General features: G+C 55.0%; 2 protein-coding genes across 5 annotated transcripts in view; both read right to left on the bottom strand.

The window, feature by feature from the left end:
- Positions 1–12,159, bottom strand: part of EEF1G (eukaryotic translation elongation factor 1 gamma) — a 55,053-nt gene extending 42,894 nt beyond the window's left edge. For 2 of the 4 annotated variants that reach the window (XR_015281383.1, XM_086871137.1), the window contains exons 1-4: positions 12,085–12,154; positions 9,441–9,599; positions 4,424–4,487; positions 1,034–1,176 (exon numbers count right to left, since the gene is read on the bottom strand). Coding sequence is in view for 3 of the 4 variants with exons in the window: in XM_086871137.1 (XP_086727263.1) it covers positions 1,034–1,176; positions 4,424–4,487; positions 9,441–9,599; positions 12,085–12,099 (381 nt within the window). In the remaining variant the exon portion in view is untranslated. Of the gene's footprint in view, positions 1–1,033; positions 1,177–4,423; positions 4,488–9,440; positions 9,600–12,084 lie in introns of all 4 variants that reach the window. The other 2 variants (XM_086871135.1, XM_086871136.1) reach the window with 2 other exon arrangements.
- A 190-nt stretch (positions 12,160–12,349) lies between these two features.
- On the bottom strand, positions 12,350–23,953 carry POLR2G (RNA polymerase II subunit G). The gene is made up of 8 exons (XM_086870961.1): positions 23,726–23,953; positions 23,420–23,529; positions 20,936–21,095; positions 15,850–15,900; positions 15,059–15,124; positions 14,860–14,931; positions 12,577–12,610; positions 12,350–12,484 (listed from the first exon to the last, which is right to left on the bottom strand). Exons 1-8 carry the CDS (start codon positions 23,735–23,737, stop codon positions 12,471–12,473), a joined length of 519 nt encoding a protein of 172 aa, XP_086727087.1. The 5' UTR covers positions 23,738–23,953; the 3' UTR covers positions 12,350–12,470.
- Positions 23,954–24,982: the final 1,029 nt, after the last annotated feature.

Raw genomic sequence — 24,982 nt, 5'->3', positions numbered from 1 at the left:
CAAAATCTCCCTTAAAACCCCCCAACCCCTCCCCAGCATCCCCAGGACCCCCAGAATTCCCAAAATTCCCCCAAAAGCTAAAAAAATCCCCCAAAATTCTCCTTAAAATGCCAAAAATCTCCCAAATTTTCCCCTAAAATCCCAAAAATCTCCCAAAATTCCCACAAAATTCAAAAAAAAGCCCCCAAAACCCCAAAAAATTCCCAAAATTCTCCTTAAAATGCCAAAAATCTCCCAAATTTTCCCCTAAAAACCCCAAAAAACCTCCCCAAATCTCCCCTCAAACCCCCGAGCCCCTCCCCCAACCCCTCCCCAGGACCCCCCGGCCCCCCAGAATTCCCAAAATTCCCAAAATTCCCCAAAAAAGCAAAAAAAAACCCCCAAAATTCTCCTTAAAATGCCAAAAAAGTCCCAAAATCTCCCTTAAAATCCCAAATCCCTTCCCAGAATTCCCAAATTCCCAAAATTCCCCCAAAAAAGCCAAAAAATACTCCCAAAATTCTCTTTAAAATCCCAAAAATCTCCCAAATTTTCCCCTAAAAAGCCAAAAATTCTCCCAAAATTCCAAAAAAAAACCCCAAAACCCCAAAAAATTCCCAAAATTCCCCCAAAAGCCAAAAATCTCCCAAAAATTTCCCTAAAAACCCAAAAATCTCCCAAAATTCCCCCAAAATTCCCCCAAAATTCCCAAAAAAATCCCCCAAAACACAAAAAAAACTCCCAAAATTTTCCTTAAAATGCCAAAAATCTCCCAAATTTTCCCAAAAAAGCCAAAAAATCTCCCAAAATTCCCCCAAAATTCCCCCAAAAACCCCAAAAAAATCTCCCAAAACACCAAAAAACCCCCCAAAATTCTCCTTAAAATCCCAAAAATCTCCCAAATTTTTCCCTAAAAACCCAAAAAATCTCCCAAAATTCCCACGAAAACCTCCCAAAATCTCCCTTCAAACCCCCAAACCCCTCCCCCAACCCCTCCCCCAGCCCCCCAGCATTCCCGGAATTCCCGAAATTCCCGGCATTCCCGCATCCCCACCTGTTTGTTGTAGTGCAGGATCCCCAGCGTGGGGAACACCCAGGTGCTGGCCGGGGGCACCACGTCACTGTCAGCGAAATTCACCCACTGCAGCACGGCCGCCGCCGCCTCGGGGGTGCTGCCCCGCAGCTCCTCCGTGCTCACTGCGGGCAGCAAGGGGTTAATTCATTAGCCAGGAGGGTCCTTAATTAGCCAGGAGGGTCGTTAATTAGGTATGAGAGTCATTAATTAGGTAACAGACAGGGTAAGGAGTAAAGGAAGTGAAGGGGGGATTGATGTTGGTGCTGCCCCGCAGCTCCTCCGTGCTCACTGAGGGCAGGAAGGGGTTAATTCATTAATCAGGAGCCTCGTTAATTAGCCAGGAGGGTCATTAATTAGCCAGGAGGGTCCTTAATTAGCCAGGAGCATCGTTAATTAGGTAAGGGAATCGTTAATTAGGTAAGAGACACGGTAAGGAGTAAAGGAAGTGAAGGGGGGATTGATGTTGGTGCTGCCCCGCAGCTCCTCCGTGCTCACTGCGGGCAGGAAAGGGTTAATTCCTTAATCAGGAGCCTCGTTAATTAACCAGGAGGGTCGTTAATTAGCCAGGAGAATCGTTAATTAGGTAAGGGACACGGTAAGGAGCAAAGGAAGTGAAGGGGGGATTGATGTTGGTGCTGCCCCGCAGCTCCTCCGTGCTCACTGCGGGCAGGAAGGGGTTAATTCCTTAATCAGGAGGGTCATTAATTAGCCAGGGGGGTCCTTAATTAGCCAGGAGGGTCGTTAATTAACCAGGGGAATCGTTAATTAGGTAACAGACACGGTAAGGGACATTCAGCCAAGGGGGGATTGATGTTGGTGCTGCCCCGCAGCTCCTCTGTGCTCACTGAGGGCAGGAAAGGGTTAATTCATTAATCAACAGGGTCATTAATTAGCCAGGAGGGTCATTAATTAAGTAAGAGACACGGTAATGAGTAAAGGAGTTCATTAAGCAATGATCGCTAAGGGGGGATTGATGTTGGTGCTGCCCCGCAGCTCCTCCGTGCTCACTGAGGGCAGCAAGGGGTTAATTCATTAATCAACAGGGTCCTTAATTAGCCAGGAGGGTCGTTAATTAGCCAGGAGAATCGTTAATTAGGTAACAGACACGGTAAGGGACATTCAGCCAAGGGGGGATTGATGTTGGTGCTGCCCCACAGCTCCTCCGTGCTCACTGGAAGGGGTTAATTCATTAGCCAGGAGGGTCATTAATTAGCCAGGAGCATCGTTAATTAGGAAATGGAATCGTTAATTAGATAAGAGACACGGTAAGGAGTAAAGGAAGTGAAGGGGGGATTGATGTTGGAGCTCCTCCGTGCTCACTGCGGGCAGGAAGGGGTTAATTCATTAATCAGGAGCCTCGTTAATTAACCAGGAGGGTCGTTAATTAGCCAGGAGAATCGTTAATTAGGTAAGGGACACGGTAAGGAGCAAAGGAAGTGAAGGGGGGATTGATGTTGGTGCTGCCCCGCAGCTCCTCCGTGCTCACTGCGGGCAGGAAGGGGTTAATTCATTAGCCAGGAGCCTCGTTAATTAGCCAGGAGCATCGTTAATTAGGTAAAGGATTCATTAATCAGGTAACAGACACGGTAAGGAGCAACGGAACTCGTTAAGGGATGATAACTAAGGGGTGTTGGTGCTGCCCCGCAGCTCCTCCGTGCTCACTGCGGGCAGGAAAGGGTTAATTCATTAGCCAGGAGGGTCCTTAATTAGCCAGGAGCATCGTTAATTAGGTAAGAGACATGGTAAAAGCTAAAGGATCTCGTTAAGGGACATTCAGCCAAGGGGGGATTGATGTTGGTGCTGCCCCGCAGCTCCTCCGTGCTCACTGCGGACAGGAAGGGGTTAATTCCTTAATCAGGAGGGTCATTAATTAGTCAGGAGGGTCATTAATTAGGTAAAGGATTCATTAATTAGGTAAGAGACACGGTAATGAGTAAAGGAGTTCATTAAGGGACAAGATACCAAATTACAGGGGATTGATGTTGGAGCTCCTCCGTGCTCACTGCGGGCAGCAAGGGGTTAATTCATTAGCCAGGAGCGTCCTTAATTAGCCAGGAGGCTCATTAATTAGGTAAGGGACCCGTTAATTAGGTAAGAGATACGGTAATGAGTAAAGGATCTCATTAAGGGACATTCAGCCAAGGGGGGATTGATGTTGGTGCTGCCCCACAGCTCCTCCGTGCTCACTGCGGACAGGAAGGGGTTAATTCCTTAATCAGGAGGGTCCTTAATTAGCCAGGAGGGTCATTAATTAGCCAGGAGCATCGTTAATTAGGTAACAGACACGGTAATGAGTAAAGGAGTTCATTAAGCAATGATCGCCAAGGGGGGATTGATGTTGGTGCTGCCCCGCAGCTCCTCCGTGCTCACTGGGGACAGGAAGGGGTTAATTCATTAGCCAGGAGCCTCGTTAATTAGCCAGGGGGGTCATTAATTAGGTAAGAGATTCATTAATTAGGTAAGGGACACAGTAAGGAATAAAGGAAGTGAAGGGGGGATTGATGTTGGTGCTGCCCCGCAGCTCCTCCGTGCTCACTGCGGACAGGAAAGGGTTAATTTCTTAATCAGGAGGGTCGTTAATTAGCCAGGAGGGTCATTAATTAGGTAAGGGATTCATTAATCAGATAACAGACATGGTAAGCAGTAAAGGAAGTGAAGGGGGGATTGATGTTGGAGCTCCTCCGTGCTCACTGCGGGCAGGAAAGGGTTAATTCCTTAATCAGGAGCCTTGTCAATTAGCCAGGAGAATCATTAATTAGCCAGGAGAATCGTTAATTAGCCAGGAGAATCATTAATTAGCCAGGAGAATCGTTAATTAGCCAGGAGAATCGTTAATTAGGTAACAGATAGGGTAAAGAGAAAAGGAAGTGAAGGGGGGATTGATGTTGGTGCTGCCCCGCAGCTCCTCCGTGCTCACTGAGGGCAGGAAAGGGTTAATTCCTTAATCAGGAGCATCCTTAATTAGCCAGGAGGGTCATTAATTAGCCAGGAGGGTCGTTAATTAGGTAAGGGATTAATTAATTAGATAACAGACACAGTAAATAGTAAAGGAAGTGAAGGGGGGATTGATGTTGGTGCTGCCCCGCAGCTCCTCCGTGCTCACTGAGGGGTTAATTAATAACCCAGGAGATTAATTAATAACCCAGGAGACTAATTAATTAGCCAGGAGAATAATTAATTAACCAGAAGAACCATTAATTAGGGGAGGAACTCGTTAAGGAGGAGGGAGATTTGCTCAGGAGCTGTCCAAGGCTGGCTGAGGGCAGCGAAGGGTTAACTCATTAACCCAGGGGTGTTAATTAGCCCGGAGAAATGGACCCCAGGGTTAATTAGAGCTAATTAAGGGCCCAATTATGCTAATTAACGCACCGTAGTAGGCGATGGCGTTGCTCTCGAAGACGCAGAATCCGTCATCGCCCTCGAAGGCCGGAACCTGCACCGGGAAAGGAGGGGTGAGAGCCTGGAACCACCGAAAACAGCTAAAAACACCGAAAACAGCCCAAAAACAGCCCAAAAACAGCCCAAAAACACCGAAAACAGGCTAAAAACACCCAAAAACAGCCTAAAAACACCCCAAAACCACCAAAAACACCCCAAAAACACCAAAAACAGCCTAAAAACACCCAAAAACACCCCGAAAACAGCCTAAAAACACCCCGAAAACACCCCAAAAACACCCCAAAAACAGCCTAAAAACACCCCAAAACCACCAAAAATAGCCTAAAAACACCCAAAAACAGCCTAAAAACAGCCAAAAACACCAAAAACAGCCTAAAAACAGCCTAAAAACACGAAAAACAGCCTAAAAACACCCCGAAAACAGCCTAAAAACACCCAAAAACACCCCGAAAACAGCCTAAAAACACCCAAAAACACCCCGAAAACAGCCTAAAAACACCCAAAACCACCAAAAACAGCCTAAAAACACCCCGAAACCACCGAGAACAGCCTAAAAACACCAAAAACAGCCTAAAAACACCCGAAAACCACCGAGAACAGCCTAAAAACACCAAAAACAGCCTAAAAACACCCAAAAACAGCCTAAAAACACCCAAAAACAGCCTTAAAACACCCCTAAAACACCCCGAAAACACCCCAAAAACACCCCGAAAACAGCCTAAAAACACAATAAACACCCCAAAAACAGCCTAAAAACACCCCAAAACCACCCCAAAAACAGCCTAAAAACACTGAAAAACACCAAAAACATCCCAAAAACACCAAAAACAGCCTAAAAACACCAAAAAACACCAAAAACAGCCCGAAAACTTTCAATTCCCACCCCAAAACCTTTGAATTCCCACCCAAAAACCATCGAACTTTTAAATTTCCACCCCAAAAAAACTCCAAATTTTCAATTCCCACCCCCAAAAAACTTTCAATTCCCAACCCAAAAACCCCAAAAACCTTCAAATTCCCACCCCAAAACCCCAAAATCTTAAATTCCCACCCCAAAACCTTTCAATTTGCACCCCAAAAACCCAAAACCTTTGAATTCCCACCCAAAAACCATCGAACTTTTAAATTTCCACCCCAAAAAAACTCCAAATTTTAAATTCCCACCCCCAAAAACCTTTAAATTTCCACCCCAAAAACACCAAAACCTTTCAATTTGCACCCCAAAACTTCAAATTTTTACCCCAAAAATCTTTAAATTCCCACCCCAACCCCCCAAAATTTTAAATTCCCACCCCAAAACCTTTAAATTTGCACCCCAAAACCCCAAAACTTTAAATTTTCACCCCAAAAATCTTTAAATTCTCACCCCAAAAACCTCAAAATTTTAAATTCTCACCCTAAAGCCACCAAAACCTTTAAATTCTTACCCCAAAAACCCCAAAACTTTCAATTCCCACACCAAAACCCCCAAAACTTTCAATTTTCACCCCAAAAACCTTTCAATTCCCACCCCAAAAACCCCAAAACCTTTCAATTTTCACCCCAAAAACCTTTCAATTCTCACCCCAAAAACCCCAAAATTTTAAATTCCCACCCTAAAGCTCCCAAATCCTTTAAATTCTCACCCCAAAATCCCAAAACTTTAAATTTTCACCTCAAAAACCTTTCAATTCTCACCCCAAAAACCCCAAAACCTTTCAATTTGCACCCCAAAACCTTGAATTTTCACCCCAAATCCTTTAAATTCACACCCCAAAAACTCCAAACTTTCAATTCCCACCCCAAAACCCCAAATCCCCCCTCAAAAACCTCAAATTCCCCCAAAATGCCCCAAAATGCCCCAAATCCGGGATCCCCCCGACATTCCCGGATTTTGGGGCACCACGGGGAGAACCCCAAACCCTCTGGAACCCCAAATCCCAAATTTTGGGGTTCAGATCTTCCCAAATCCCCAATTTTTGGGATTTTGGGGTAAAACCTCAAACCCCAAATCCCCTGAACCCCAAATCCCGAATTCTGCAGAGCCCAAATCCAAATCCCGGGATCAGGGACCCCAAATCCCAAATGGGGGGATCAGGAACCCCAAATGGGGGGATCAGGGACCCCAAATCCCAAATGTGGGGATCAGGGACCCCAAATCCGGGATCAGGGACCCCAAACCCCAAATGTGGGGATCAGGGACCCCAAATCCGGGATCAGGGACCCCAAATCCCAAATGTGGGGATCAGGGACCCCAAATCCGGGATCAGGGACCCCAAACCCCAAATGTGGGGATCAGGGACCCCAAATCCGGGATCAGGGACCCCAAATCCCAAATGTGGGGATCAGGGACCCCAAATCCGGGATCAGGGACCCCAAACCCCAAATGTGAGGATCAGGGACCCCAAATCCCAAATGTGGGGATCAGGGACCCCAAATCCGGGATCAGGGACCCCAAACCCCAAATCCCAGGATCAGGGACCCCAAATCCCAAATCCCGGGATCAGGGACCCCAAACCCCAAATGTGGGGATCAGGGACCCCAAATCCCAAATGGGGGGATCAGGGACCCCAAATCCCAAATGTGGGGATCAGGGACCCCAAATTCGGGATCAGGGACCCCAAATCCCAAATGTGAGGATCAGGGACCCCAAATCCTGGGATCAGGGACCCCAAATCCTGGGATCAGGGACCCCAAATCCCAAATCCAGGGATCAGGGACCCCAAATCCCAAATGGGGGGATCAGGGACCCCAAATCCTGGGATCAGGGAACCCAAATCCCAAATGTGGGGATCAGGGACCCCAAATTCGGGATCAGGGACCCCAAATCCTGGGATCAGGGAACCCAAATCCCAAATCCGGGATCAGGGACCCCAAATCCCAGGATCAGGGACCCCAAATCCCAAATGTGGGGATCAGGAACCCCAAATCCCGGGATCAGGAACCCCAAATCCCAAATGTGGGGATCAGGGACCCCAAATCCGGGATCAGGGACCCCAAATCCCAAATGTGAGGATCAGGGACCCCAAATCCGGGATCAGGAACCCCAAACCCCAAATCCGGGATCAGGGACCCCAAATCCGGGATCAGGGACCCCAAATCCCAAATGTGGGGATCAGGGACCCCAAATCCCGGGATCAGGAACCCCAAATCCCAAATGTGGGGATCAGGAACCCCAAATCCCGGGATCAGGAACCCCAAATCCCAAATGTGGGGATCAGGGACCCCAAATTCGGGATCAGGGACCCCAAATCCCAAATCCGGGATCAGGGACCCCAAATCCCAAATGTGGGGATCAGGGACCCCAAACATCAAATCCCAGGATCAGGGACCCCAAATCCCAAATGTGGGGATCAGGGACCCCAAACCCCAAATCCCGGGATCAGGGACCCCAAACCCCAAATCCCAGGATCAGGGACCCCAAATCCCAAATGTGGGGATCAGGGACCCCAAATCCTGGGATCAGGGACCCCAAATCCCAAATCCGGGATCAGGGACCCCAAATCCGGGATCAGGGACCCCAAATCCCAAATGTGGGGTTCAGGGACCCCAAATCCCAAATCCCGGGCTCAGGACCCCCCTTTCCCACCGGGAATTTCAGGATTCAAACCCCCCAAACCCCCAAATTTTTGGGATTTTGGGGTGAAACCTCAAACCCCCAATTCCCTGAACCCCAAATCCCGGGATCAGGACCCCAAATCCCAAATCCTGGAATCTGCACCCACCTTTCCCAGCGGGAATTTCTGCAGGAACTGCAGGGGCTGAACCTCCCAAACCCCCAATTTTTGGGGTGGAACCTCAAACCCCAAATCCCCTGAACCCCAAAACCCCAAATTCTGCAGAGCCCAAATCCCAAATGTGGGGATCAGGAACCCCAAATCCCGGGATGAGGACCCCCAAATCCCAAATCCCGGGCTCAGGAACCCCAAATCCCAGGATCAGGGACCCCAAATCCTGGGATCAGGGACCCCAAATCCTGGGATCAGGAACCCCAAATCCCAAATGTGGGGATCAGGGACCCCAAATCCAGGATGAGGGACCCCAAATCCGGGATCAGGAACCCCAAACCCCAAATCCCGGTGTCAGGACCCCAAATCCCAAATCCTGGGCTCAGCACCCACCTTTCCCACCAGGAATTTCAGGATTCAAACCCCCAAATTTTTGGGATTTTGGGGTGAAACCTCAAACCCCAAATCCCCTGAACCCCAAATCCCGGTCTCAGGACCCCAAATCCCGAATCCCGGTGTCCGCACCCACCTTTCCCAGCGGGAATTTCTGCAGGAACTGCGGGGTCTGAACCTCCCAAATCCCCAATTTTTGGGATTTTGGGGTGAAACCTCAAACCCCAAATCCCCTGAACCCCAAAACCCCAAATTCTGCGGAGCCCAAATCCCAAATGTGGGGATCAGGGACCCCAAATCCTGGGATCAGGAACCCCAAATCCCAAATCCCGGTCTCAGGACCCCCAAATCCCAAATCCCGGGCTCAGGACCCCCCTTTCCCACCAGGAATTTCAGGATTCAAACCCCCAAATCCCCAAATTTTTGGGATTTTGGGGTGAAACCTCAAACCCCCAATCCCCTGAACCCCAAATCCCAAAATCAGAACCCCCAAATCCCGAATCCCGGAGTCAGCACCCACCTTTCCCAGCGGGAATTTCTGCAGGAACTGCGGGGGCTGAACCCCCCAAATCCCCAATTTTTGGGATTTTGGGGTAAAACCTCAAACCCCCAAGTTCTGTAGACCCCAAATCCCGGTCTCAGGACCCCCAAATCCCGGGATCAGGACCCCCAAACCCCGGTGTCAGCACCCACCTTTCCCAGCGGGAATTTCTGCAGGAACTGCAGGGGCTGAACCCCCCAAAATCCCCAATTTTTGGGATGGAACCTCAAACCCCAAATCCCCTGAACCCCAAATCCCGGTCTCAGGACCCCCAAATCCCGGTGTCAGGACCCCCAAACCCCAAAATCAGAACCCCCAAATCCCGAATCCCGGAGTCAGCACCCACCTTTCCCAGGGGGAATTTCTGCAGGAACTGGGGGCTGCGGTTGGTGTGGCCGAAGTGGAAGTGGGGGGGCCCGGAGAGCACCCGGAGCCGCGCGCCCGAGTACTGAGCCGCGATCAGCGCCTTGAACGCCCGCCAGTTCTCGGGGTACGTGTACAGGGTCTGTGGGGACACCCAGTGTCACCAGGGTCACCCAGTGTCACTCGGTGTCACCCAGTGTCTCCCGGTGTCACCCAGTGTCACCAGGTGTCACCCAGTGTCCCCCGAGTACTGAGCCGCGATCAGCGCCTTGAACGCCCGCCAGTTCTCGGGGTACGTGTACAGGGTCTGTGGGGACACTGCCACCAGTGTCACCAGGGTCACCCAGTGTCACCCGGGGTCACCCAGGGTCACCCAGTGTCACCCAGTGTCCCCCGAGTACTGAGCCGCGATCAGCGCCTTGAACGCCCGCCAGTTCTCGGGGTACGTGTACAGGGTCTGTGGGGACACCCAGTGTCACCAGGGTCACCCGGTGTCACCCAGGGTCACCCAGTGTCACCCGGTGTCACCCGGTGTCCCCCGAGTACTGAGCCGCGATCAGCGCCTTGAACGCCCGCCAGTTCTCGGGGTACGTGTACAGGGTCTGTGGGGACACCCAGTGTCACCAGGGGTCACCCAGTGTCACCCAGGGTCACCCGGGGTCACCCAGTGTCACCAGGGTCACCCAGTGTCACCCATTGTCACCCGGTGTCACCCAGTGTCACCCATTGTCACCCGGTGTCACCCGCTGTCACCAGGTGTCACCCAGTGTCCCCCGAGTACTGAGCCGCGATCAGCGCCTTGAACGCCCGCCAGTTCTCGGGGTACGTGTACAGGGTCTGTGGGGACACCCAGTGTCACCAGGGTCACCAGGGGTCACCCAGTGTCACCAGGGTCACCCAGTGCCACCCGGGGTCACCCAGGGTCACCCAGTGTCACCCGGGGTCACCCAGTGTCCCCTGAGTACTGAGCCGCGATCAGCGCCTTGAACGCCCGCCAGTTCTCGGGGTACGTGTACAGGGTCTGTGGGGACACCCGGTGTCACCAGGGTCACCCAGGGTCACCCAGTATCACCTGGGGTCACCAGGGTCACCCGCTGTCACCCGGTGTCCCCCAAGTGTCCACCGGTATCCCCCGTTGTCCCCCGAGTGTCTCCAAGCATCACCCGGTGTTCCCTGAGTATCCCCTGTGTGTCCCCCCCGTATCCCCCCAGTGTCCTCCGGGTGTCCCCCAGTATCCCCCGATATCCCCCGAGTGTCCCCAGGTATCCCCGGGTGTCCCCCAGTGTCCCCAGGTGTCCCCGCAGTGTCCCCCGGTATCCCCCGAGTGTCCTCGAGTATCCCCCGGGTGTCCCCCGAGTGTTCTTGGGTGTCCCCCAGTATTCCCCCGGTGTGCCCCGGGTGTCCCCTGGTATCCCCCGAGTGTCCCCGGGTGTCCCCGAGTGTCTCCGGGTATCCCCCAGCGTCTCCCGAGTGTCTCTGAGTGTCCCCCGATGTTCCTCGGGTATCCCCGGGTGTCTCCCGAGTGTCCTCAAGCATCCCCGGGTGTCCCCTGGTGTCCCCCGAGTGTTTCTCGGTGTCCCCCAGGTGTGCCCGAGTATCCCCCGAGTGTCCCCCGGTGTTTCCCGAGTGTCCCCCGAGCATCCCCGAATATCCCCCGAGTGTCCCCCGGTGTTTCCCGAGTGTCCCCCGAGCATCCCTGAGTATCCCCCGAGTGTCCCCCGGGTATCCCCGAGTGTCCCCGGGTATCCCCCGAGTGTCCCCGGGTATCCCCCGAGTGTCCCCCGGTGTTTCCCGAGTGTCCCCCGGGTATCCCCGAGTGTCCCCCGGGTATCCCCCGAGTGTCCCCCCGTATCCCCCAAGTGTCCCCGAGTGTCGCCCGAGTGTCCCCCGGTTCTGCCGACCCCAAATCCCAAATGTGGGGTTCAGGAACCCCAAATCCCGGGCTCAGGAACCCCAAATCCCAAATCCCGGGCTCAGGACCCCCCTTTCCCACCGGGAATTTCAGGATTCAAACCCCCCAAACCCCCAATTTTTGGGATTTCGGGGTGAAACCTCAAACCCCAACCCCCAGACCCCCAAAGCCCCAAGTTCTGCAGACCCCAAAAGTGTCCCCAGGTGTCCCCCGAGTGTCCCCAAACCCCGCCAGCTGCGCCACCCCAAAAACGCCACCCCAAAAACCTCCCCGAGGAATTTGCGGCCTTGAATCCCCCCCAGTTTGAGGGGTCCCGGTTGTGGTTTTGGGGTCCCCAAAATGTCGCCAGGTCTGAGGGGGAACCGTGAGGGACAGCGGGTGACAAAGGGTCCCGATTATGGGATCTAAACTCGGCTCTGGCAGCGACTGAGGGTCTTAAAGCCCGCCCGGGTTTTGGGGTTCCGGGGGTCCCCAAATGTCGCCGAGGGTGCCACACGCCCCCTCCCCCACCCCGCGCTCCCCTCAGGGCTCCCCCCCACCCCCCCCACCCCGTTCCCTTCCCGCCGCCATCCGCGGCTCCCCGATCATCCCCGCGGCGCCGAGCGCGGCCGGGCCGCATCCCGGGATCCCCGCGGCTCCGCCGGTGGCGGCGGGGACGCGGCGGGGCGGCGGGGGAAGGAGGATGGCGGCGGATGGCGGAGGCGGCCTCACTCACCCCGGACACCGCCATCTTGGAGAGCGCGGAGAGAAGGCCGGGCCGCGGCCGCCGAGCGCGGAAGGGGGTGGTGAGGACAGCGCGACAGTGGCGCGCGCGGACGTAAAGCGCCAAAGGGAAAGGGCGGTTACCGTGGAAACGGGGGGGGGCACACTTAAAGGGGCGACACCGCCTTAAAGCGGCAATGACAGCGCGGGGGGGCCCTTAAAGGTGAAGACCCCTCCCCCCCCCCCCAAAAAAAATAAAGAAAAAGGTGAAAAATGGGTGAAAAACGGGCGAAAAAAGCTTTTATTGGGAGTTCGGGGAGGAAACGCAGAGCCCCCCCCAAGATCTGGGGCAGAACACCCCAAAATTTGGGGGGCAGAAGTGGGGAGGGGTCGCGAGGCTCAGCTGACCAGACCTGGGGGGAGAGGGGGAGGGGATGAGGGGGGGAGGGACCCCCAAAACCCCCCCGGGGGGACCCCCAGAACCCCCCCGGGACCCCCGGCTCACCCAGGTAATCGTCCATCAGCGAGCCAATGGCGAACTGGGGGGAGGGGAGGGGCAGGGTCAGGGGGGGAGGGGCTCAGGAGGACCCCCCCCTCCCCTCCCCCACCCAGAAATGGGGAGCTCACCCCAAAAAATTGGGGGTTTTACCCCCGAATTTTGGGATTTTCCCCCCAAAAAGGTCAAAGAAACCCCAAAATTTTGAGATTTTCCCCCCCAAAACCGGCCCAGAATTCCCCAAATTTTGGGATTTTCCCTCAAAATGGTCTCAGAACCCCCAAAATTTTGGGATTTTCACCCCAAAACTGACCCAGAACCCCCCAAATTTTGCGATTTTCCCCCCAAAATGGTCTCAGAACCCCCCAAATTTTGGGATTTCCCCCCAAAACCCGACCCAGAACCCCCAAATTTTGGGATTTCCCCCCAAAACCAACCCAGAACCCCCCAAATTTTCAGGATTTCCCCCCAAAATCCAACCCAGAAACCCCAAATTTTGTGATTTCCCCCCAAAATGGTCTCAGAACCCCCAAATTTCGGGATTTTCCCCCAAAACCCAACCCAGAACCCCCCAAATTTTGGGATTTTCCCCCAAAACCCGACCCAGAACCCCCCAAATTTTGGGATTTTCCCCCAAAAGCCCCCAAATTTTCGGGATTTTCCCCCAAATTTCCCAGGATTTTCCCCCAAAACCCAACCCAGAACCCCCCAAATTTTGGGATTTCCCCCCAAAACCCAACCCAGAACCCCCGAAATCCCAGGATTTCCCCCCAAATTTTGGGATTACCCCCCAAATTTTGAGATTTCCCCCCAAAATGGTCTCAGAACCCCCAAATTTTGGGATTTCCCCCCAAAACCCAACCCAGCCCCCCCAAATTTCGGGATTTCCCCCCTAAAGCCCCCAAATTTTCGGGATTTTCCCCCAAATTTCGGGATTCCCCCCCAAAACCCACCCAAATTTTGGGATTTTCCCCCCAAAACCCAACCCAGAACCCCCCAAATTTCGGGATTTCCCCCCAAAATGGTCTCAGCCCCCCAAATTTCGGGATTTCCCCCCAAATTTCGGAATTTTCCCCCCAAAATGGTCTCAGCTCCCCCAAATTTCGGGATTTCCCCCCAAATCCCAGGATTTCCCCCCAAATTTCGGGATTTCCCCCCAAATTTTCGTGATTTCCCCCCCAAACCCAACCCAGAACCCCCCAAATTTCGGGATTTCCCCCCAAATTTCGGGATTTCCCCCCAAATTTCGGGATTTCCCCCCCAAACCCCACCCAGAACCCCCCAAATCCCGGGATTTCCCCCCAAATTTCAGGATTTCCCCCCAAATTTCAGAATTTCCCCCCAAACCCCACCCAGAACCCCCCAAATTTTGGGATTTCCCCCCAAAAGCCCCCAAATTTCAGGATTTCCCCCCAAATTTCAGGATTTCCCCCCAAATTTCGGGATTTCCCCCCAAAATGGTCTCAGAACCCCCAAAATTTTGGGATTTTTCCCCCAAAACCCAACCCAGCCCCCCCAAATTTCGGGATTTCCCCCCAAATCCCAGGATTTCCCCCCAAAACCGACCCAGCCCCCCCAAATTTTGGGATTTCCCCCCCAAAATGGTCTCAGCCCCCCCAAATTTTCGGAATTTCCCCCCAAAACCGACCCAGAACCCCCAAAATCTTGGGATTTCCCCCCAAAACCCAACCCAGAACCCCCCAAATTTCAGGATTTTCCCGCAAAACCTGACCCAGAACCCCCCAAATTTTGGGATTTTCCCCAAAACCCAACCCAGCCCCCCCAAATTTTCGGGATTTCCCCCCAAAACCCCACCCAAAATCCCCCAAATTTCGGGATTTTCCCCCCAAAATGGTCTCAGAACCCCCAAATTTTGGGATTTCCCCCCAAAACCCAACCCAGCCCCCCCAAATTTCGGGATTCCCCCCCAAAACCCACCCAAATTTTGGGATTTTCCCCCCAAAACCCAACCCAGAACCCCCCAAATTTTGGGATTTCCCCCCAAATTTCGGGATTTTCCCCCCAAATCCCAGGATTTCCCCCCAAATTTCGGGATTTCCCCCCAAAATGGTCTCAGAACCCCCAAAATTTTGGGATTTTTCCCCCAAAACCCAACCCAGCCCCCCCAAATTTCGGGATTTCCCCCAAAATTTCAGGATTTCCCCCCAAATTTCGGGATTTCCCCCCAAAATGGTCTCAGCCCCCCCAAATCCCGGGATTTCCCCCCAAATTTCGGGATTTCCCCCCCAATCCGTGCGTCCCCCCCAGTTTTGGGGACCCCTCCCCACTGACGATGTCGTTTTTGTCCACGCGGGTCCCCACGATCTTCAGCCGGATTTCGTCGTCCTGCTGGATCACGATGTCCTGGCGGGGTTTGGGGGGGTTTGGGGGGGTTTGGGGGGGCTCTGGGGACCCCCCCGGGGTGGGGGAGGGGATTTTGAGGGGATTTTGGGGGGTTTTTGGGGTTTTGGGGACCCCCCCAAGGTCTCACCTCGTCCACGGTTTTGTAGCAGGGGGGGTTGGAGTTGGGGTCGAATTCCATCTCGGAGGGGATGGACTGGGGGGAAAGGGGGGGTCAGGGGGGTCTGGGGGGTCCTGGGGGGTCTTTGGGGGGTCCTGTGGGGATCTTTGGGGGTCCTGGGGGGGTCATTGGGGGTCCTGGGAGGGGGCTGGGGGGCTTAGAGGGGTCCTTGGGGGGTCCCCAGGGGGGTCTTTGGGGTCCTTTGGGGTCCTGGGGGGTCTTTGGGGGTCCAGGGGGGTCTTTGGGGGGGTCTGGGGGTCCCCAGGGGGGTCAGGGTGGTCTTTGGGGGGTCCCCCCGGGGGTCTTTGGGGGTCCTGGGAGGGGGCTGGGGGGCTTAGAGGGGTCCTTGGGGGGGTCCCCAGGGGGGTCTGGGGGGTTTTGGGGGGTCTGGGGGTCCCCAGGGGGGTCAGGGTGGTCTTTGGGGGGTCCCCAGGGGGTCTTTTGGGGTCCTGGGGGGGTCTTTGGGGGTCCTGGAGGGTCCCCAGGGGGGTCCTGGGGGGATCTGGGGGGTCCTGGGGGGGTCTGGGGTCCCCAAAGGGAAATTTGGGGGGGATTTGGGGGTTTCAGGGCTCAGCAGGGTCCCCGAGGGAGATTTTGGGGTCCCCAAACCCCCCAAGTTTCACTTTTGGGGTGTCCCCAAGCCCTGGTGACACTTTTGGGGTGTCCCCCCCCCCTCGGGGACACTTTTGGGGTGTGTCCCCCCCCCTTGGGGACACTTTTGGGGTGTCCCCCCCCCCTTGGGGACACTTTTGGGGTCTCACGTGGCGCGAGATGAAGCAGGACATCGGCCCGATCTCCGTGAACAGCCCGACCTGGGGGGAAATTGGGGTGAAAAGGGACAAAAATGGGCAAAAAGGGACAAAAAGGGACAAAAATGGGCAAAAAGGGACAAAAATGGGAAAAAAAGGGACAAAAAGGGACAAAAATGGGACAAAAATGGGCAAAAAGGGACAAAAAAGGGACAAAATGGGGCAGAAATGAGAGAAAAAGTGACAAAAAAGGGACAAAAATGGGCAAAAAGGGACAGAAAAGGGACAGAAATGAGTCAAAAAGTGACAAAAATGGACAAAAAGGGAAAAAAAGGGGAAAAAATGGGACAAAGATGGGCAAAAAAGGGACAAAAATGGGCAAAAAAGGGCAAAAAAAGGGACAAAAAGTGACAAAAATGGGACAAAATGGGATAAAAATGGAAAAAAATGGGATAGAAATGAGACAAAAAGTGACAAAAATGGGATAAAAATGGATAAGAAGGGACAAAAAGTGACAAAAATGGGACAGAAATGAGACAAAAAAGGGCAAAAAAGGGAAAAAAAGGGAAAAAAGGGGAAAAAAGGGAAAAAAAGTGACAAAAATGGGACAAAATGGGACAGAAATTAGACAAAAAGGGACAAAAATGGGCAAAAATGGGCAAAAAGGGACAAAAATGGGGAAAAAAGGGACAAAAAGTGACAAAAATGGGCAAAAATGGGCAAAAAAGGGACAAAAATGGGACTAAAAGGGACAAAAAAAGGGAAAAAAAGTGACAAAAATGGGACAAAATGGGGCAGAAATGAGACAAAAAGGGACAAAAATGGGCAAAAAGGGACAAAAAGGGGAAAAAAGTGACAAAAATGGGAAAAAAAGGGCAAAAAGTGACAAAAATGGGACAGAAATGAGACAAAAAGGGACAAAAATGGGCAAAAAGTGACAAAAAGGGACAGAAATGAGACAAAAAGTGACAAAAATGGGCAAAAAGGGACAAAAATGGGAAAAAAAGGGACAAAAATGGGAAAAAAAGGAAAAAAAGGGGAAAAAAGTGACAAAAATGGGAAAAAAAGGGCAAAAAGTGACAAAAATGGGACAGAAATGAGACAAAAAGTGACAAAAATGGGCAAGAAGTGACAAAAATGGGAAAAAAGGGAAAAAAAGGGACAAAAAGGGAAAAAAAGTGACAAAAATGGGACAAAATGGGGCAGAAATTAGACAAAAAGTGACAAAAACGGGCAAAAAGGGACAAAAAAGTGACAAAAATGGGACAAAATGGGGCAGAAATTAGACAAAAAGTGACAAAAACGGGCAAAAAGGGACAAAAAAGTGACAAAAATGGGACAAAATGGGATAAAAATGGAAAAAAATGGGATAGAAATGAGACAAAAAGTGACAAAAATGGGATAAAAATGGATAAGAAGGGACAAAAAGTGACAAAAATGGGACAGAAATGAGACAAAAAAGGGCAAAAAAGGGGAAAAAAGGGGAAAAAAGGGGAAAAAAGGGAAAAAAGTGACAAAAATGGGACAAAATGGGACAGAAATGAAACAAAAAGGGACAAAAATGGGCAAAAAAGGGACAAAAATGGGAAAAAAAGGGCAAAAAAGGGCAAAAAAAGGGACAAAAAGGGGGAAAAAGTGTCAAAAATGGGAAAAAAAGGGCAAAAAGTGACAAAAATGGGACAGAAATGAGACAAAAAGTGACAAAAATGGGCAAAAAGTGACAAAAATGGGACAGAAATGAGACAAAAAGTGACAAAAATGGATAAAAAGTGACAAAAATGGGGCAGAAAGTGGCAAAAATGAGGCAAAATGGGGCAGAAATGGGACAAAAATGGGATAAAAATGGACAAAAATGGACAAAAAAGGGGAAAAATGGGATGAAAATGAACAAAAATGGAAAAAAGTGACAAGAATGGAAAAAAATGGGACAGAAATGAGACAAAAAGTGACAAAAATGGGACAAAAATGGATAAAAAGGGACAAAAAGGGACAAAAAAGGGATAAGAGCGGGAAAAAAATGAGATGAAAAGGGACAAAAATGGAGAAAAAAATGATAAAAATGGGACAAAAAGGGGAAAAATGGGGTAAAAAAAGACGAAAATGGACAAAAAGTGACAAAAATGGAACAAAATGGGACAGGAATGAGACAAAAAATGACAAAAATGGGACAAAAAGGGGGAAAAATGGGACAAAATGGGACAAAAATGGGATAAAAATGGGATAAAAATGGGATAAAAAGGGGCAAAAAGTGACAAAAATGGGAAAGTGACAAAAATGAGACAAAATGGGGCAGAAATCAGACAAAAATGGGATAAAAACGGACAAAAATGGACAAAAAAGGGGTAAAAATGGGATGGAAATGGACAAAAATGGGACAAAATGGGGTAGAAATGAGACAAAAAGGGACAAAAAGGGACAAAAAGGGACGAAAATGGGCAAAAAGGGACAAAAAGGGACAAAAAGGGGCAAAAATGGGCAAAAAGGGATGAAAATGGGACAAAAAAAGGATAAAAAAGTACAAAAAGGGACAATAAAAGGATAATAAAAGGATAATAAAAGGACTATAAGGGGACAATAAAAGGACAATAAAGGGACAATAAAAGGACAATAAAAGGACAATAAAAGGACAATAAAGGGACAATAAAGGGACAATAAAAGCCCAAAACGGGGTTCAGGGCCCTGCAGAGCCTCAGTGCACCCCAAGTTGTCGCCTCAGTGACCCCAGGAGCCCCCCAGGACCCCCCCAGACCTCACCTTGTTAACCTGGGTGTCCCCAGGACCCCCTCAGAACCCCCCCAGGACCCCCCTAAACCCCCCCAGGACCCCCAAAACCCTCCCAAAACCCCCCCAGGACCCCCCAACCCCCCCCCCCAGGACCCCCTAAACCCCCCCAGGACCCCCAAAACCCCCCCAGGACCCCCAAAACCTCACCTTGTTGACCTGGGTGACCACAGGACCCCCCAAACCCCCCCAGGACCCCCCTAAACCCCCCCAGGACCCCCCAAACCCCCCCCCCAGGACCCCCAAAACCCCCCCAAGACCCCCAAAACTCCCCCAAAACCCCCCCAGACCTCACCTTGTTAACCTGGGTGACCACAGGACTCCCCCAGGACCCCCAGAACTCCCTCAGATCCCCCCCAGATCCCTCCAGGACCCCCCCAAACCCCCCCAGATCCCCCAAACCCCCCCAGGACCCCCCAAACCCCCCCAGGACCCCCCAGACCTCACCTTGTTGACCTGAGTGACCCCAGGACTCCCCCAGGACCCATCAGAACCCCCTCAGATCCCCCCCAAAACCCCCAAAACTCCCCAAGATCCCCCCCAGGACCCCCAAAACCCCCCTAAAACCCCCCCAGGACCCCCCCAAACCCCCCCAGGACCCCCCAAAACCTCACCTTGTTAACCTGGGTGACCACAGCATCCACCACCTCTCCCTTGAAGGGTCTGAAGACGATGGCTTTGTAGCGCACCGGGTACAGCACGAAGCCCCGGCCCTGGGACCCCCCTAAACACCCCCAGGACCCCCAAAACTCCCCCAAAACCCCCCAAACCCCCCCAGGACCCCCCAAAACCCCCCCAGGACCCCCCAAAACCCCACCTTGTTGACCTGGGTGTCCCCAGAACCCCCCAGGACCCCCAGAACCCCCTCAGACCTCACCTTGTTCACCTGAGTGACCACAGGACTCCCCCAGGACCCCCAGAACCCCCTCAGATCCCCCCCAAAACTCCCCCAGATCCCCCAAACCCCCCCAAAACCCCCCCCAGGACCCCCAAAACCCCCCCAAAACCCCCCCAGGACCCCCAGGACCCCCCCAGGACCCCCCAAAACCTCACCTTGTTGACCTGGGTGACCACAGGACTCCCCCAGGACCCCCAGAACTCCCTCAGATCCCCCCCAGATCCCTCCAGGACCCCCCCAGGACCCCCCCAGGACCCCCAAAACCCCCCCAAACCCCCCCAGGACCCCCCAAAACCCCACCTTGTTAACCTGGGTGACCACAGCATCCACCACCTCTCCCTTGAAGGGTCTGAAGACGATGGCTTTGTAGCGCACCGGGTACAGCACGAACCCCCGGCCCTGGGACCCCCCTAAACCCCCCCAGGACCCCCCCAGGACCCCCAAAACCCCCCCAGATCCCCCCCAGGACCCCCCAAAACCCCACCTTGTTAACCTGAGTGACCACAGCATCCACCACCTCTCCCTTGAAGGGTCTGAAGACGATGGCTTTGTACCGCACCGGGTACAGCACGAACCCCCGGCCCTGGGACCCCCCAAAACCCACTCAGGACCCCCCAAAACCCCCCCAGGACCCCCCCCAAACCTCACCTTGTTCACCTGGGTGACCACAGGACTCCGCCAGGACCCCCAGAACTCCCTCAGATCCCCCCCAAAACTCCCCCAGATCCCCCAAACCCCCCCAAAACTCCCCCAGGACCCCCAAAACCCCCCCAAAACCCCCCAGACCTCACCTTGTTCACCTGGGTGACCACAGGACCCCCTCAGAACTCCCCCAGGACCCCCAAAACCCCCCCAGGACCCCCCAAAACCCCCCCAGGACCCCCCAAAACCCCCCCAGGACCCCCCCCAAACCTCACCTTGTTCACCTGGGTGACCACAGGACTCCGCCAGGACCCCCAGAACTCCCTCAGATCCCCCCCAAAACTCCCCCAGATCCCCCAAAACCCCCCCTAAACCCCCCAAACCCCCCCAGGGACCCCCCAAAACCCCACCTTGTTGACCTGGGTGACCACAGCATCCACCACCTCTCCCTTGAAGGGTCTGAAGACGATGGCTTTGTAGCGCACCGGGTACAGCACGAACCCCCGGCCCTGGGACCCCCCAAAACCCCCCCAGATCCCCCAAAACCCCCCCAAAACCCTCCCAGGACCCCCAAAACCCCCCCAAAACCCCCCCAGGACCCCCCAAAACCCCACCTTGTTCACCTGGGTGACCACAGCATCCACCACCTCTCCCTTGAAGGGTCTGAAGACGATGGCTTTGTAGCGCACCGGGTACAGCACGAAGCCCCGGCCCTGGGACCCCCCAAAACCCCCCCAGGACCCCCAAAACCCCCCCAGGGACCCCCCAAAACCTCACCTTGTTAACCTGGGTGACCACAGCATCCACCACCTCTCCCTTGAAGGGTCTGAAGACGATGGCTTTGTAGCGCACCGGGTACAGCACGAACCCCCGGCCCGGCTGGATCACCCCGGCCCCGATGTTATCGATGGTGGTGACGGCGATCACAAACCCGTACCTGGGGGGGAGAGGGGTTTGAGGGGGTTTGAGGGGATTTGGGGGGTCCTGGCTGAGGTTTGAGGGGGTTTGAGGAGAATTTGGGGGGTCCTGGCTGAGGTTTGAGGGGGTTTGGGGAGGTTTGGGGGTCCTGGGGGGATCCTGGGTGTGATTTGGGGAGGGTTTGGGGGGGGGTTGAGGGCTCCTGGGTGGGGTTTGGGGGATCCTGGGGGAGGTTTGAGGGGGGTTTGGGGGGTCCTGGATGGGGTTTGGGGGGTCCTGGGTGGGATTTGGGGAGGGTTTGGGGGGTCCTGGGGGAGGTTTGGGGGGTCCTGGGTGAGGTTTGGGGGGTCCTGGGTGGGGTTTGGGGGGTCCTGGCTGAGTTTTCGGGAGGTTTGGGATGTGTTTGGGGTTTGGGGGTCCCGGCTGGATCACCCCGGCCCCGATGTTATCGATGGTGGTGACGGCGATCACAAACCCGAACCTGGGGGGGTTTGAGGGGGTTTGGGGGGGTTTGAGGGGATTTGAGAGGGGTTTGAGAGGGGTTTGGGGGGTCCTGGGTGTGATTTGGGGAGGGTTTGGGGGGTCCTGGGTGGGGATTGGGGGGTTTGGGGGGTCCTGGGGGAGGTTTGAGGGGTCCTGGATGGGGTTTGGGGAGGGTTTGGGGGGTCCTGGGTGGGGTTTTGGGGGTCCTGGGTGGGATTTGAGAGGGTCTTGGGGGTTTGAGGGGGATTTGGGGGGTCCTGGCTGAGGTTTGAGGGGTCCTGGGGGTGTTTGGGATGTGTTTGGGGTTTGGGGGTCCCGGCTGGATCACCCCGGCCCCGATGTTATCGATGGTGGTGACGGCGATCACAAACCCGTACCTGGGGGGGTTTGGGGGGGTTTGAGGGGGGTTTGGGGGGTCCTGGGTGAGGTTTGGGGGGTCCTGGGTGGGGTTTGAGGGGGTTTGGGGGGTCCTGGGGGGATCCTGGATGTGATTTGGGGAGGGTTTGGGGGGTCCTGGGTGGGTTTGAGGGGTCCTGGGTGGGGTTTGGGGGGTCCTGGGTGGGTTTGAGGGGTCCTGGGTGGGTTTTGGGGGGTCCTGGGTGGGTTTGGGGGGTCCTGGGTGGGTTTTGGGGGGTCCTGGGTGGGTTTGGGGGGTCCTGGGTGGGGTTTGGGGGGTCCTGGGGGGTCCTGGGTGGGTTTGGGGAGGGTTTGGGGGGTCCTGGATGAGGTTTGGGGAGGGTTTGGGGGGTCCTGGGTGTGATTTGGGGGGTCCTGGGTGGGTCTGGGGGGTCCTGGGTGAGGTTTGGGGGGGTTTGGGGGGTCCTGGGTCTGCTCTGGGTGGGTTTGGGTGGTCCTGGGGGGGTCCTGGATGTGATTTGGGGAGGGTTTGGGGGGTCCTGGGTGTGATTTGGGGGGTCCTGGGTGGGGTTTGGGGGGTCCTGGGGGGATCCTGGATGTGATTTGGGGAGGGTTTGGGGGGTTTGGGGAGGGTTTGGGGGGTCCTGGGTCTGCTCTGGGTGGGTTTGGGGGGTCCTGGGTGGGGTTTGAGGGGGTTTGGGGGGTCCTGGGGGGATCCTGGGTGTGATTTGGGGGGTTTGGGGGGTCCTGGGGGAGGTTTGGGGGGGTTTGGGGGGGTCCTGGGTCTGCTCTGGGTGGGTTTGGGGGGTCCTGGGTGGGCTTGGGGAGGGTTTGGGGGGTCCTGGGTGTGATTTAGGGGGTCCTGGGTGGGTTTGGGGGGTCCTGGGTGAGGTTTGAGGGGTCCTGGGTGTGATTTGGGGGGTCCTGGATGGGGTTTGGGGGATCCTGGGTGGGTTTGGGGGGTCCCGGGGGGATCCTGGATGTGATTTGGGGAGGGTTTGGGGGGTCCTGGGTGTGATTTGGGGGGTCCTGGGTGGGTTTGGGGGGTCCCGGGGGGATCCTGGATGTGATTTGGGGAGGGTTTGGGGGGTCCTGGGTGGGTTTGGGGAGGGTTTGGGGGGTCCTGGCTGAGTTTTGGGGGGTCCTGGGTGTGATTTGGGGGGTCCTGGGTGGGTTTGGGGGGTCCTGGGTGGGTTTGGGGGGGGTTTGGGGGGTCCTGGGTGGGTTTTGGGGGGTCCTGGGTGTGATTTGGGGAGGGTTTGGGGGGTCCTGGGTGGGTTTTGGGGGGTCCTGGGTGGGTTTGGGTGGGTTTGAGGGGTCCTGGGTGGGTCTCAGGAGGTTTTTGGGGTCTCAGGATGGATTTTGGGGGGCTCAGGGGGATTTGGGGGTCCCAGGATGGTTCCCAGGGGGTCTCAGGATGGCTCCCGGTGCTCCGGGGCCCATTCCCGGTGTTCCCGGGGCCGTTTTTGGGGCCGTTCCGGGGGATTTCGGGGCCGCGCTCACTTCCCGGTGCAGGTCCCCTCCACCTCGGTGAAAAGCTTCTGCTTGACGGTGTTGAGCAGGTTGGGCCCGAAGTACCGCGGGTGGAGCAGGATCTCGTGCTCCAGGGAGATCTGGGGGGCACCGGGAACCACCGGGAGTCACCGGGAGTCACCGGAACCCACCCGGGAGGGTCCCCAAGGCCGGGAACACCCCCGGGATCCCCTGAGGGGACACCAGCCCCCCCCTCCCGGTGCCCCACGTGACCCCTCCCGGTACCCCACGTGACCCCTCCCGGTACCCCACGTGACCCCTCCCGGTACCGCTCACGTGGTAAAACATCCTCGGGCCGCCGCCGCTTCCGCCCGCGCCTCTGCCGGAAGTGACGCGCTCCCGCCAAAGAAGCGCGGAGCTGATTGGTCGACGAAGGAGCGAGGCCCCGCCCGCCGAGCGATCGTGCCGGTTCGAGAAGGGGCGGGGCTACGGCTCGAGGGTGAGCGGTGATTGGTGGGTTGGGATCGATGGGCGGGGATAGGCGGGTGATTGACACGGCGGGGAGTGGGAGTTCCTCGGGAGCTCCGGGCACCGCCAGGACCCCCCAAAACACCCCCAGGACCCCCCAAGAACTCTTGGGACCCCCCAAAACACCCCCAGAAACCCCCAGGACCCCCCCGAAACACCCTCAGGACCCCCTAAAACACCCCCAGGACCCCCCAGAAACCCCCAAAACACCCCCAGGACCCCCCCAAACCCACTCTAAACCCCCCCAGGACCCCCCAAACCCACTCTGCACCCCTCCCCACCATCCCCACCAACCTCAGACCTCCCTGAATCCCCTCAAAACCCCCCCAAGAATTCTTGGGACCCCCCAAAACACCCCCAGAAACCCCTGGCCCCCCCCCAGGACCCCCCCAAGGACCCTCAGGACCCCCTAAAACACCCCCAGGACCCCCCAGAAACCCTTGGGAACCCCCAAAACACCCCCAGGGCCCCTCGGGACCCCTCAAAAACACCCCCAGGATCCTCCAGGACCCCCCAAAACCCCCAGGACCCCCCAGAAACCCTTGGGAACCCCCAAAACACCCCCAGGACCCCTCGGGACCCCCCCAAAAACACCCCCAGGACCCTCAGGACCCCTTAAAACACCCCCAGAACCCCCCAGAAACCCTTGGGAACCCCCAAAACACCCCCAGGACCCCTCGGGACTGCCCAAAAACACCCCCAGGATCCTCCAGGACCCCCCAAAACCCCCCCAGGACCCCCCAAACCCCCCCAAACCCACCCAGGACCCCCCAAATCTCACCCAGGACCCCCCAAACCCTCCCCAAATCACATCCAGGATTCCCCCAGGACCCCCCAAACCCACCCAGAGCAGACCCAGGACCCCCAAACCCACCCAGGACCCCCCAGAAACCCTTGGGAACCCCCAAAACACCCCCAGGATCCTCCAGGACCCCCCAAAACCCACCCAGGACCCCCCAAATCTCACCCAGGACCCCCCAAACCTCACCCAGGACCCCCCAAACCCTCCCCAAATCACATCCAGGATTCCCCCAGGACCCCCCAAACCCACCCAGAGCAGACCCA

This window comes from Cyanistes caeruleus, chromosome 34, assembly GCF_971803275.1.
Source record: "Cyanistes caeruleus chromosome 34, bCyaCae1.hap1.1, whole genome shotgun sequence".
NCBI classification, from domain to species: domain Eukaryota; kingdom Metazoa; phylum Chordata; class Aves; order Passeriformes; family Paridae; genus Cyanistes; species Cyanistes caeruleus.
Note: the sequence above shows the minus strand (reverse complement) of the source record. Positions and strands in the feature narration are given on the sequence as shown.